The sequence below is a fragment of the Entelurus aequoreus genome, linkage group LG13, assembly GCF_033978785.1.
Source record: "Entelurus aequoreus isolate RoL-2023_Sb linkage group LG13, RoL_Eaeq_v1.1, whole genome shotgun sequence".
Lineage (NCBI taxonomy): Eukaryota > Metazoa > Chordata > Actinopteri > Syngnathiformes > Syngnathidae > Entelurus > Entelurus aequoreus.
Genome location: NC_084743.1, coordinates 14471137 through 14483290, shown reverse-complemented (window position 1 = coordinate 14483290; position 12154 = coordinate 14471137). Strand labels below are relative to the sequence as shown.

Genomic DNA, 12154 nt, shown 5'->3' with positions numbered 1-12154 from the left:
TTTAAAAAATATATATATATATATATTTTTTTTTTTAAGGAGAGTACTTTGAAAAAAATATGTTTATAGGATATTTATTCAAAATGATAATGATCATTTTAAATCGATTCATAATTTTAAAAAACCGGTTAATTAAAAAAAAAAAGGTGGAATCCATTATTATTATTATTATTATTATTATTGTTATTATTATTATTATTATTATTATTATTATTATTATTATTATTATTATCTAAACACGAAAGTGTAGCTCCTCTCCTCTTAATAATGTGAACCTACATCAGGAACTGGATAATCTCTCCTTAAAAACATTAATTGATATATATATATATATATATATATATATATATATATATATATATATATATATATATATATATATATATATATATATATATATATATATATATATATATATATATATACATATATCAATTATGTGGATGATGCCATGGTGGTGTGGATGATGCAATGGTGGTGTGAATGATACCATGGTGATGTGGACGATGCCAGGGTGGTGTGGACGATGCCATGGTGGTGTGGACATGGTGGTGTGGATGTTACCATGGTGGTGTGGACGATGCCATGGTGGTGTCGACGATACCATGGTGATGTGGACGATGCCAGGGTGGTGTGGACGATGCCATGGTGGTGTGGACATGGTGGTGTGGATGGTACCATGGTGGTGTAAATAGTACCATGGTGGTGTGGATGATGCCATGGTGGTGGGAATGATACCATGGTGGTGTGGACGATGCCATGGTGGTGTGGACGATACCGTGGTGATGTGGACGATGCCAGGGTGGTGTGGTCGATGCCATGGTGGTGTGGACGATGTCATGGTGGTGTGGACGATGCCATGGTGGTGTGGATAGTACCATGGTGGTGTGGATGATGCCATGGTGGTGTGAATGATACCATGGTGGTGTGGATGATGCCATGGTGGTGTGGACGATACCATGGTGATGTGGACGATGCCAGGGTGGTGTGGACGATGCCATGGTGGTGTGGACATGGTGGTGTGGATGGTACCATGGTGGCGTGGATAGTACCATGGTGGTGTGGATGATGCCATGGTGGTGTGAATGATACCATGGTGGTGTGGACGATGCCATGGTGGTGTGGAGGATACCATGGTGATGTGGACGATGCCAGGGTGGTGTGGATCGTACCATGGTGGTGTTGACAATGCCATGGTGGTGTGGATGGTACCATGGTGGTGTGGATGATAACATAGTGGTGTGGACTATGCTATGGTGGTGTGGATGGTACCATGGTGGTGTTGACGATGCCATGGTGATGTGGATGGTACCATAGTGGTATTGACGATGCCATGGTGGTGTGGATGGTACCATGGTGGTGTGGACGATGCCATGGTGGTGTGGATAGTACCATGGTGGTGTGGATGATGCCATGGTGGTGTGAATGATACCATGGTGGTGTGGACGATGCCATGGTGGTGTGGAGGATACCATGGTGATGTGGACGATGCCAGGGTGGTGTGGATGGTACCATGGTGGTGTTGACAATGCCATGGTGGTGTGGATGGTACCATGGTGGTGTGGATGATAACATAGTGGTGTGGACTATGCTATGGTGGTGTGGATGGTACCATGGTGGTGTGGACGATGCCATGGTGGTGTGGATAGTACCATGGTGGTGTGGATGATGCCATGGTGGTGTGAATGATACCATGGTGGTGTGGACGATGCCATGGTGGTGTGGAGGATACCATGGTGATGTGGACGATGCCAGGGTGGTGTGGATGGTACCATGGTGGTGTTGACAATGCCATGGTGGTGTGGATGGTACCATGGTGGTGTGGATGATAACATAGTGGTGTGGACTATGCTATGGTGGTGTGGATGGTACCATGGTGGTGTTGACGATGCCATGGTGATGTGGATGGTACCATAGTGGTGTTGACGATGCCATGGTGGTGTGGATGGTACCATGGTGGTGTGGACGATGCCATGGTGGTGTGGATGGTACCATAGTGGTGTTGACGATGCCATGGTGGTGTGGATGGTACCATGGTGGTGTGGACGATGCCATGGTGGTGTGGATGGTACCATGGTGGTGTGGACATGGTGGTGTGGATGGTACCATGGTGGTGTGGATGGTACCATGGTGGTGTAGACGATGCCATGGTGATGTGGATGATACCATGGTGGTGTGGATGGTACCATGGTGGTGTGGATGGTACCATGGTGGTGTGGATGGTACCATGGTGGTGTGGATGATACCATGGTGGTGTGGACGGTACCATGGTGGTGTGGATGGTACCATGGTGGTGTGGACGGTACCATGGTGGTGTGGACGACGCCAAGGTGGTGTGGAAGTAAAGGAGTGTGTGATTGAGACAGAACATGCAGTGTTGCTGCTAATGGTAGAAAGGTAACACTTGTTTATTTATTAAGAGGAGAATTGTCTGCTGCACTTTGCTCCCGCTGAGGTGTGACAGGCGCACACTGCAGGTGATGCATGAGCCAATATGAGCTCAACGTGGCACATCAATATGAAAATCAGTTTCTGGCAGAAATAGCTCAGGGCAGTACATCCAGCTCCAAAAAGTGACTAATCTTTGGGTCATAAACCCTGCACAGGACGCCTAGGGTCTTTTTCCCCCCCCGAGAGACAGCGTTCAGAAATACCGTCATTTTCCATCCCACAAGCCAAGGACTTGGCTCCTTGCATTAGCAGCTTCCTTTTAATAGTGTGTGAAATATCAAGGTTGCCAGAAGTAGGCGAGAGCAAATAAAATGGGGAAGAAGGGATGGGGGGTGGGGGGGGGGGGGTAATGTAAGGTGACCTTAGTCTCTGGAGCACCAGATTAAAAACTTCAAATGCTGTGCCAGAGGCTCTCCTAAAGAAACAAAAAGAGCACAGGCACAAAGTGACAGTGGATGAAGGTGCTTGCCAAGTATCTTGGTCTTACAGAGAGGGATTAGACATTTCATAAGGCACTGCTGGTCCCGCTGCTGCACTTATTAGTTTGCATATTTTCACTCAAATCTACACTCTGTCTGCTGGTGTGCCGCCTTTTCTCGCTCAAACAACTTCTTTGGCTGCCAGGGCCTCTATTATCCAGAGCTGCTGCTATTTGATGTCACATGTCAGGCTTTTCAACCAACATGCTGACCAACTCACGGTCGTGCTGCACAAAAAAAAGAAAAAAAAAAGATTGACATATGAATTGGGATTCTCCAATTGTAAATCAATTCATGATTTTTTTTTGTGAGTCAAGTTAAATAAATACGTTTTTTAATCGATTCCTAATTTTTGCAAAAATAAAATCACATTTTTCCATTTTTATTTTATGATTTATTCATTTTTTAAATATGTTTTTAGAACATGAATCCCAATTTTAAATCCATTCATGATTAAAAAAATAAAAAAAAAATTTTTTTTTTTAAATTACAGTCTCTTATTAAAAATATATTTTCCCACCAGTCACACCGATTCAATATCAATTCATAATTATCCAAAATATTTTATTTTTTTTTTTTTTTATTTTTTACGAAAGTCCATTTTTAAAATACACGTTTTTTTTGGCCATTCATCCCGATTCTAAGTCGATCGATTTTTTTGGGAGGGGGGGATTAATAGCCTAAAAATGTATTGTTTTAAATTACAAAATTTATTTTTAGGCTATTCATCCTAAATCTAAATCAATTCATGTTTGTTTGTTTTTATATAGTTTTAAAAAAAAAACATGACATTTTTTCTATAAGAGTCAAAAAAAAAAATTTTTAAATACGTTTTTAGAACATGAATCCCGATTTTAAATTGATGCATAATTAAAAAAAAAAACATTATTATTATTTTTTTTTTTTTAAATTACAGTCTAATATTAAAAATATATTTCTCGACCATTCAAAATCAATTCATAGTTATCCAAAATATTGATAACATTTTAAAAAACTTTTTTTTTACAAAATTCCATTTTAAAAAATATGTTTTTGGCCAATCATCCTGATTCTTAAATCGAATAATTTTTTTGTCGATTTTGTTGTTTTTTTGGGGGGGGATTAACAGCCTAAAAATTTTTTTTTTAAATTTAAAATTACATTTTTAGGCTATTCATCCCAAATCTAAATCGATTCATGTTTTATATATATATATATATATATATATATATATATATATATATATATATATATATATATATATATATATATATATATATATATATATATATATATATATATATATATATATATATATACATATATATATATTATTATGGTAACACTTTAGTATGGGGAACACATATTCACCATTAATTAGTTGCTTATTAACATGCAAATTAGTAACATATTTTCTCTTAATTAGTCATTATTAAGTACTTATTAATGCCTTATTCTGCATGGCCTTATTATACAACCAGTAAGCCATTAACTAAGAGTCTTCCCTCAATAACCTCAGAATTATTGCTTATTAGTAACCCTAACCTCGATTTTATTTTATTTATTTATTTATTTTTTTACTTTATCACGCTTTTGCAGATACAGGTTTAAGAAAATGCAATGAAAGAACCTATCACTGATATACATTTGAATAATTTAACCGCTTGACCAGGGTAGTTTGTCTTGATAAATATTCACTTTTCCATTGAGGACCAGCTTGTTTTGCTCCTGCCTGCCTGGTCTCTAACACGCTGTCAGGTCGGGAGCATTACTCATGGAAGGTGAACAGGCGGCGCTCCCCCGGTCTCTCCAGTGGCCGGATGATAACTCAGCTCACTTAATTACAGACTCAGCCTCCCGAAAAGAAACTGGCAAGAAAGCGATTTGACTCGAGAGGAAAGTGAGACAATGCTCCTCCAAATCCTTCAATGGATTTCTATCTCCAAAGCTCATGTCGGAGACAATTTGAACTGTAACATCGCCGGGTGCTTTAATTACTCTTCAATGACTCCAGTCTCAGTCCTTGACCCAGTTTAGATTCCTTATCAAAGCAGCCGTGCCCAGAAAAAAAAAAAAAGATTGCTTTAGAAAGTTTTGGGAAGAGGGTTGAGGAAGGAAGCAAGAGATGCTGTTGGAGGTGGACAGGACACGGCCCAGGGTCATTTGGAAAGAAATAGCCCATTCCCATGTGGAAGTACACCTTTTTAATCTCAGGCATGCACCTCTTTAGGCGGGGGGGAATCTTCACGGTTTAGCCATTTTGGATTTATTTGTAGGCGAGACATTTACTCGCCCTCGGGGCAACATTTGATGACAACTATGAAGTTGAAATCTCCTGAGTCCTTGTGTTGGCTCCTTTTAATACGCCCTCAAATGCCATAAACATGTACAGTACATGTACATGTACATCTACCTTCAATAGCCACAACATGAGTTACACCACGGCGTGGAGTGGAATTACTACCCAAATTCCACAAACACACAAAAAATGTTTTACTCACACCCAACAAGTCGCAATTACAATTTGGGTCATTCAACTTGATTTGACCCAGTAAAAAAATACAAAATATTTAGTTAAAAAACAATTTGCAAGTTAAAAAAAAAGCGATTTTCTTTAGTTAAAAAACGATTTGCAAGTTAAAAAAATATATATATTTTCTTCCATTATAAAAATAATGTGCAAGAAAGAAAAAAAAACAAATTTCTTCATTTATACAAACAACTTGCAAGTAAAAATAAAATAAAAAAACAGTTTTCTTCAATTAAAAAGAATGATTTGCAAGTATAAAACCAATTTCCTGCAGGTAAAAGAAGCGATTTGCAAGTTGAAAAAAAAAACAATTCTGTAAGTACAAAACATTTTGCAAGTAAAACAAATTATTTTCTTTCATTGTAAAAATGATTCGCAAGTAAAAAAAAAAAAAAAAAATGTATTCATTTAAAAAATTATTTGCGAGTAAAAAAACCAACAGTTAAAAAAAAAACTATTTTCTGCATGTAAAAAAACGATTCGCAAGTGAAACAATTTTCTTCCATAATAAATGTAATTCGCAAATTTAAAAAAAAAACAACGATTTGCAAGTAAGAAAAGATAATAATATTCTTTGGTTAAAAAAAATGATTCGTAGTAATAAAAAAATATATATATATTTTCTGCATGTAGAAAAACAATTCACAAGTTAAAAAACAATTTATTCAATTATTCTTGTAAAATAATCCACTTTCTGCCAGTAAAAAAACCACATGCAAGTAAAACAAAACATTTTCTTCAGTTAAAAAAACGGTCACAGGTAAAAAAACAAATTTTCTTAATTGTAAAAACGACTCACGTGTAAAAAAAAAATTAAAAACAATTTGCAAGTAAAAAAAATGTATCCATGTAAAATTAAGTTTAGTTAAAGTATCAATGATTGTCACACACACTAGGTGTGGTGAAATTTGTCCTCTGCATTTGACCCATCTCCTTGTTCAGGTGAGGGGAGCAGTGGGCAGCAGCCGTTCCACGCCCGGGAATCATTTTGTTGGTGCCTTAACCCTCAATTCCAACCCTTGATGCTGAATGCCAAGCAGGGAGGTAATGGCTCCCATTTTTATAGTCTTTGGTATGACTCGGCCGGGGTTTGAACTCACAACCTACCCATCTCAGGGCGGACACTCTAACCACTAAGCCACTGAGTAGGTAGTAGGTAGTAAACGATTCGCAAGTTAAAAAATAAATAATTTCCCTCAATTAAAAAAACGAATCGTAGTAAACGATTCGCAAGTAAAAGAAAAAAACTATTTTCTGCAAGTAAAAAACGACTCACAAGTTAGAAAAACAATGTTCTTCAGTTATAAAAAAAACAATTCGCAAATTAAAAAAAAAAAATTTTGCAAGTGGTAAACGATTTGCAATTATGAAGCAATTTTCTGAAAGTAAAAAAAAAACGATTCGCAAGTTTAAAAAAAATGTCTGCAAGTAAAAAATGACTCGCAAGTAAATATATATATTTTTTTCATTTATAAAAAACGATTCGCAAGTAAAATAATACTTTTTTTGCAAATAGTAAATGATTTGCGAGCATATTTTTTTTTCTGCACGTAAAAAAACGATTCAAAAATTTTATCATTTATAATATTATTAAATTAAAAAAACAATTTTCAAGTAAAAAAAACAAAAAACGATTTTCTTCAGTTAAAATAATTATTCGCAAGTTTTCTTCAATGAAAAAACTATTAACAAGTTAAAAAAAAAAAATCCTGCAAGTAAAAGAACAATTCGCAAGTAAATAAACATTTCTGCAAGTAAAAAAGGACTCGCAAGTTAAATTTTATTTTTTTTCAGTTATAAAAAAAAAAGATTTGCAAGCATAAATTTTCTTTTTCTGCAAGTAAAAAAACGATTCACAAATTAAAATATTTATAATTGTATTAAATTAATTAGTATAATAATTGATTAAAATAATTAATCAAGTAAAAAAAAAAACGATTTTCTTCAGTTAGAATAATTATTCACAAGTTTTCGTCTATGAAAAAACAATTAAGTAAAAAAAAAAAAAATCCTGCAAGTAAAACAACAATTCGCAAGTAAAACAAAACATTTCTGCAAGTAAAAAACGACTCGCAAGTTTTTTGTTTTTTTTTCAGTTATAAAAAAAAACGATTTGCAAGCATACATTTTCTTTTTCTGCAAGTAAAAAAACGATTCACAAATTAAAATATTTATAATTGTATTAAATTAAAATAGTATAATAATTGATTAAAATAATTAATCAAGTAAAAAAAAAAACGATTTTCTTCAGTCAGAATAATTATTCGCAAGTTTTCGTCTATGAAAAAACAATTAAGTAAAAAAAAAAAATCCTGCAAGTAAAAGAACAATTCGCAAGTAAAACAAAACATTTCTGCAAGTAAAAAACGACTCGCAAGTTAAATTTATTTTTTTCAGTTATAAAAAAAACGATTTGCAAGCATACATTTTCTTTTTCTGCAAGTAAAAAAACGATTCACAAATTAAAATATTTATAATTGTATTAAATTTAAATAGTATAATAATTGATTAAAATAATTAATCAAGTAAAAAAACAACGGTTTTCTTCAGTCAGAACAATTATTCGCAAGTTTTCGTCTATGAAAAAACAATTAAGTAAAAAGAAAAAAATCCTACAAGTAAAAGAACAATTCGCAAGTAAAACAAAACATTTCTGCAAGTAAAAAATGACTCGCAAGTTTTTTGTTTGTTTTTTCAGTTATAAAAAAAAAACGATTTGCAAGCATAAATGTTCTTTTTCTGCAAGTAAAAAAACGATTCACAAATTAAAATATTTATAATTGTATTAAATTAAAATAGTATAATAATTGATTAAAATAATTAATCAAGTAAAAAAAAACAATGATTTTCTTCAGTTAAAATAATTATTCGCAAGTTTTCGTCTATGAAAAAACAATTAAGTAAAAAAAAAAAAATCCTGCAAGTAAAAGAACAATTCGCAAGTAAAACAAAACATTTCTGCAAGTAAAAAACGACTCGCAAGTTGTTGTTTTTTTTTCAGTTATAAAAAAAAACGATTTACAAGCATACATTTTCTTTTTCTGCAAGTAAAAAAACGATTCACAAATTAAAATATTTATAATTGTATTAAATTAAAATAGTATAATAATTGATTAAAATAATTAATCAAGTAAAAAAAACAACGATTTTCTTCAGTTAGAATATGTATTCGCAAGTTTTCGTCTATGAAAAAACAATTAAGTAAAAAGAAAAAAATCCTACAAGTAAAAGAACAATTCGCAAGTAAAACAAAACATTTCTGCAAGTAAAAAATGACTCGCAAGTTTTTTGTTTGTTTTTTCAGTTATAAAAAAAAAACGATTTGCAAGCATAAATGTTCTTTTTCTGCAAGTAAAAAAACGATTCACAAATTAAAATATTTATAATTGTATTAAATTAAAATAGTATAATAATTGATTAAAATAATTAATCAAGTAAAAAAAAACAATGATTTTCTTCAGTTAAAATAATTATTCGCAAGTTTTCGTCTATGAAAAAACAATTAAGTAAAAAAAAAAAAATCCTGCAAGTAAAAGAACAATTCGCAAGTAAAACAAAACATTTCTGCAAGTAAAAAACGACTCGCAAGTTTTTTTTTTTTTTTCAGTTATAAAAAAAAACGATTTACAAGCATACATTTTCTTTTTCTGCAAGTAAAAAAACGATTCACAAATTAAAATATTTATAATTGTATTAAATTAAAATAGTATAATAATTGATTAAAATAATTAATCAAGTAAAAAAACCAACGATTTTCTTCAGTTAGAATATGTATTCGCAAGTTTTCGTCTATGAAAAAACAATTAAGTAAAAAGAAAAAAATCCTACAAGTAAAAGAACAATTCGCAAGTAAAACAAAACATTTCTGCAAGTAAAAAATGACTCGCAAGTTTTTTGTTTGTTTTTTCAGTTATAAAAAAAAAACGATTTGCAAGCATAAATGTTCTTTTTCTGCAAGTAAAAAAACGATTCACAAATTAAAATATTTATAATTGTATTAAATTAAAATAGTATAATAATTGATTAAAATAATTAATCAAGTAAAAAAAAACAATGATTTTCTTCAGTTAAAATAATTATTCGCAAGTTTTCGTCTATGAAAAAACAATTAAGTAAAAAAAAAAAAATCCTGCAAGTAAAAGAACAATTCGCAAGTAAAACAAAACATTTCTGCAAGTAAAAAACGACTCGCAAGTTTTTTTGTTTTTTTTTTCAGTTATAAAAAAAAACGATTTACAAGCATACATTTTCTTTTTCTGCAAGTAAAAAAACGATTCACAAATTAAAATATTTATAATTGTATTAAATTAAAATAGTATAATAATTGATTAAAATAATTAATCAAGTAAAAAAAACAACGATTTTCTTCAGTTAGAATATGTATTCGCAAGTTTTCGTCTATGAAAAAACAATTAAGTAAAAAAAAAAAAATCCTTCATGTAAAAGAACAATTCGCAAGTAAAACAAAACATTTCTGCAAGTAAAAAATGACTCGCAAGTTTTTTGTTTGTTTTTTCAGTTATAAAAAAAAAAACGATTTGCAAGCATAAATCTTCTTTTTCTGCAAGTAAAAAAACGATTCACAAATTAAAATATTTATAATTGTATTAAATTAAAATAATATAATAATTGATTAAAATAATTAATCAAGTAAAAAAAAACGATTTTCTTCAGTTAGAATAATTATTCGCAAGTTTTCATCTATGAAAAAACAATTAAGTAAAAAAAAAAAAAATCCTGCAAGTAAAAGAACAATTCGCCAGTAAAACAAAACATTTCTGCAAGTAAAAAACGACTCGCAAGTTTTTTTTGTTTTTTTTCAGTTATAAAAAAAAACGATTTACAAGCATACATTTTCTTTTTCTGCAAGTAAAAAAACAATTCACAAATTAAAATATTTATAATTGTATTAAATTAAAATAGTATAATAATTGATTAAAATAATTAATCAAGTAAAAAAAAAAAACGATTTTCTTCAGTCAGAATAATTATTCGCAAGTTTTCGTCTATGAAAAAACAATTAAGTAAAAAAAAAAAAATCCTGCAAGTAAAAGAACAATTCGCAAGTAAAACAAAACATTTCTGCAAGTAAAAAACGACTCGCAAGTTAAATTTATTTTTTTCAGTTATAAAAAAAACGATTTGCAAGCATACATTTTCTTTTTCTGCAAGTAAAAAAACGATTCACAAATTAAAATATTTATAATTGTATTAAATTTAAATAGTATAATAATTGATTAAAATAATTAATCAAGTAAAAAAACAACGGTTTTCCTCAGTCAGAACAATTATTCGCAAGTTTTCGTCTATGAAAAAACAATTAAGTAAAAAGAAAAAAATCCTACAAGTAAAAGAACAATTCGCAAGTAAAACAAAACATTTCTGCAAGTAAAAAATGACTCGCAAGTTTTTTGTTTGTTTTTTCAGTTATAAAAAAAAACGATTTGCAAGCATAAATGTTCTTTTTCTGCAAGTAAAAAAACGATTCACAAATTAAAATATTTATAATTGTATTAAATTAAAATAGTATAATAATTGATTAAAATAATTAATCAAGTAAAAAAACAACGATTTTCTTCAGTCAGAATAATTATTCGCAAGTTTTCGTCTATGAAAAAACAATTAAGTAAAAAAAAAAAAATCCTGCAAGTAAAAGAACAATTCGCAAGTAAAACAAAACATTTCTGCAAGTAAAAAACGACTCGCAAGTTTTTTTGTTTTTTTTTCAGTTATAAAAAAAAACGATTTACAAGCATACATTTTCTTTTTCTGCAAGTAAAACAACGATTCACAAATTAAAATATTTATAATTGTATTAAATTAAAATAGTATAATAATTGATTAAAATAATTAATCAAGTAAAAAAAAACGATTTTCTTCAGTTAGAATAATTATTCGCAAGTTTTCGTCTATGAAAAAACAATTACGTAAAAAAAAAAAATCCTGCAAGTAAAAGAACAATTCGCCAGTAAAACAAAACATTTCTGCAAGTAAAAAACGACTCGCAAGTTTTTTTGGGTTTTTTTTCAGTTATAAAAAAAACGATTTGCAAGCATAAATTTTCTTTTTCTGCAAGTAAAAAAACGATTCACAAATTAAAATATTTATAATTGTATTAAATTAAAATAGTATAATAATTGATTAAAATAATTAATCAAGTAAAAAAAAAACACGATTTTCTTCAGTTAGAATAATTAATCATAAGTTTTCGTCTATGAAAAAACAATTAAGTAAAAAGAAAAAAATCCTGCAAGTAAAAGAACAATTTGCAAGTAAAACAAAACATTTCTGCAAGTAAAAAACGACTCGCAAGTTTTTAGTTTTTTTTCAGTTATAAAAAAAAACGATTTGCAAGCATAAATTTTCTTTTTCTGCAAGTAAAAAAACGATTCACAAATTAAAATATTTATAATTGTATTAAATTAAAATAGTATAATAATTGATTAAAATAATTAATCAAGTAAAAAAAAAACGATTTTCTTCACTTAGAATAATTATTCGCAAGTTTTCGTCTACGAAGAAACAATTAAGTAAAAAAAAAAAAATCCTGCAAGTAAAAGAACAATTCGCAAGTTAAAAAAAACTAATTTCTTCAATTAAAAAACAGGGAAAAAAAGTAATATAAATAGGTCAATAATTAAAAATAACATTGATTTTGATTCATTATTATTTTTTGAGCAATGAGTGTTTCTAAAGAACAAAAAAACTGTTAAAA

General features: G+C 30.3%; 1 protein-coding gene across 1 annotated transcript; it reads right to left on the bottom strand.

Moving 5' to 3' along the window:
• Positions 1-560: 560 nt before the first annotated feature.
• LOC133663704 (histidine-rich glycoprotein-like) lies at positions 561-1535 on the bottom strand. Its single transcript, XM_062068387.1, has one exon. It carries the CDS (start codon positions 1533-1535, stop codon positions 561-563), a length of 975 nt encoding a protein of 324 aa, XP_061924371.1.
• Between the last annotated feature and the right edge of the window lie 10619 nt (positions 1536-12154).

Bases quoted from the DNA above. Each gene is read 5' to 3' on its own strand.
- LOC133663704 (XM_062068387.1), bottom strand. From the start codon at position 1,535: ATGGCATTGTCAACACCACCATGGTACCATCCACACCACCCTGGCATC.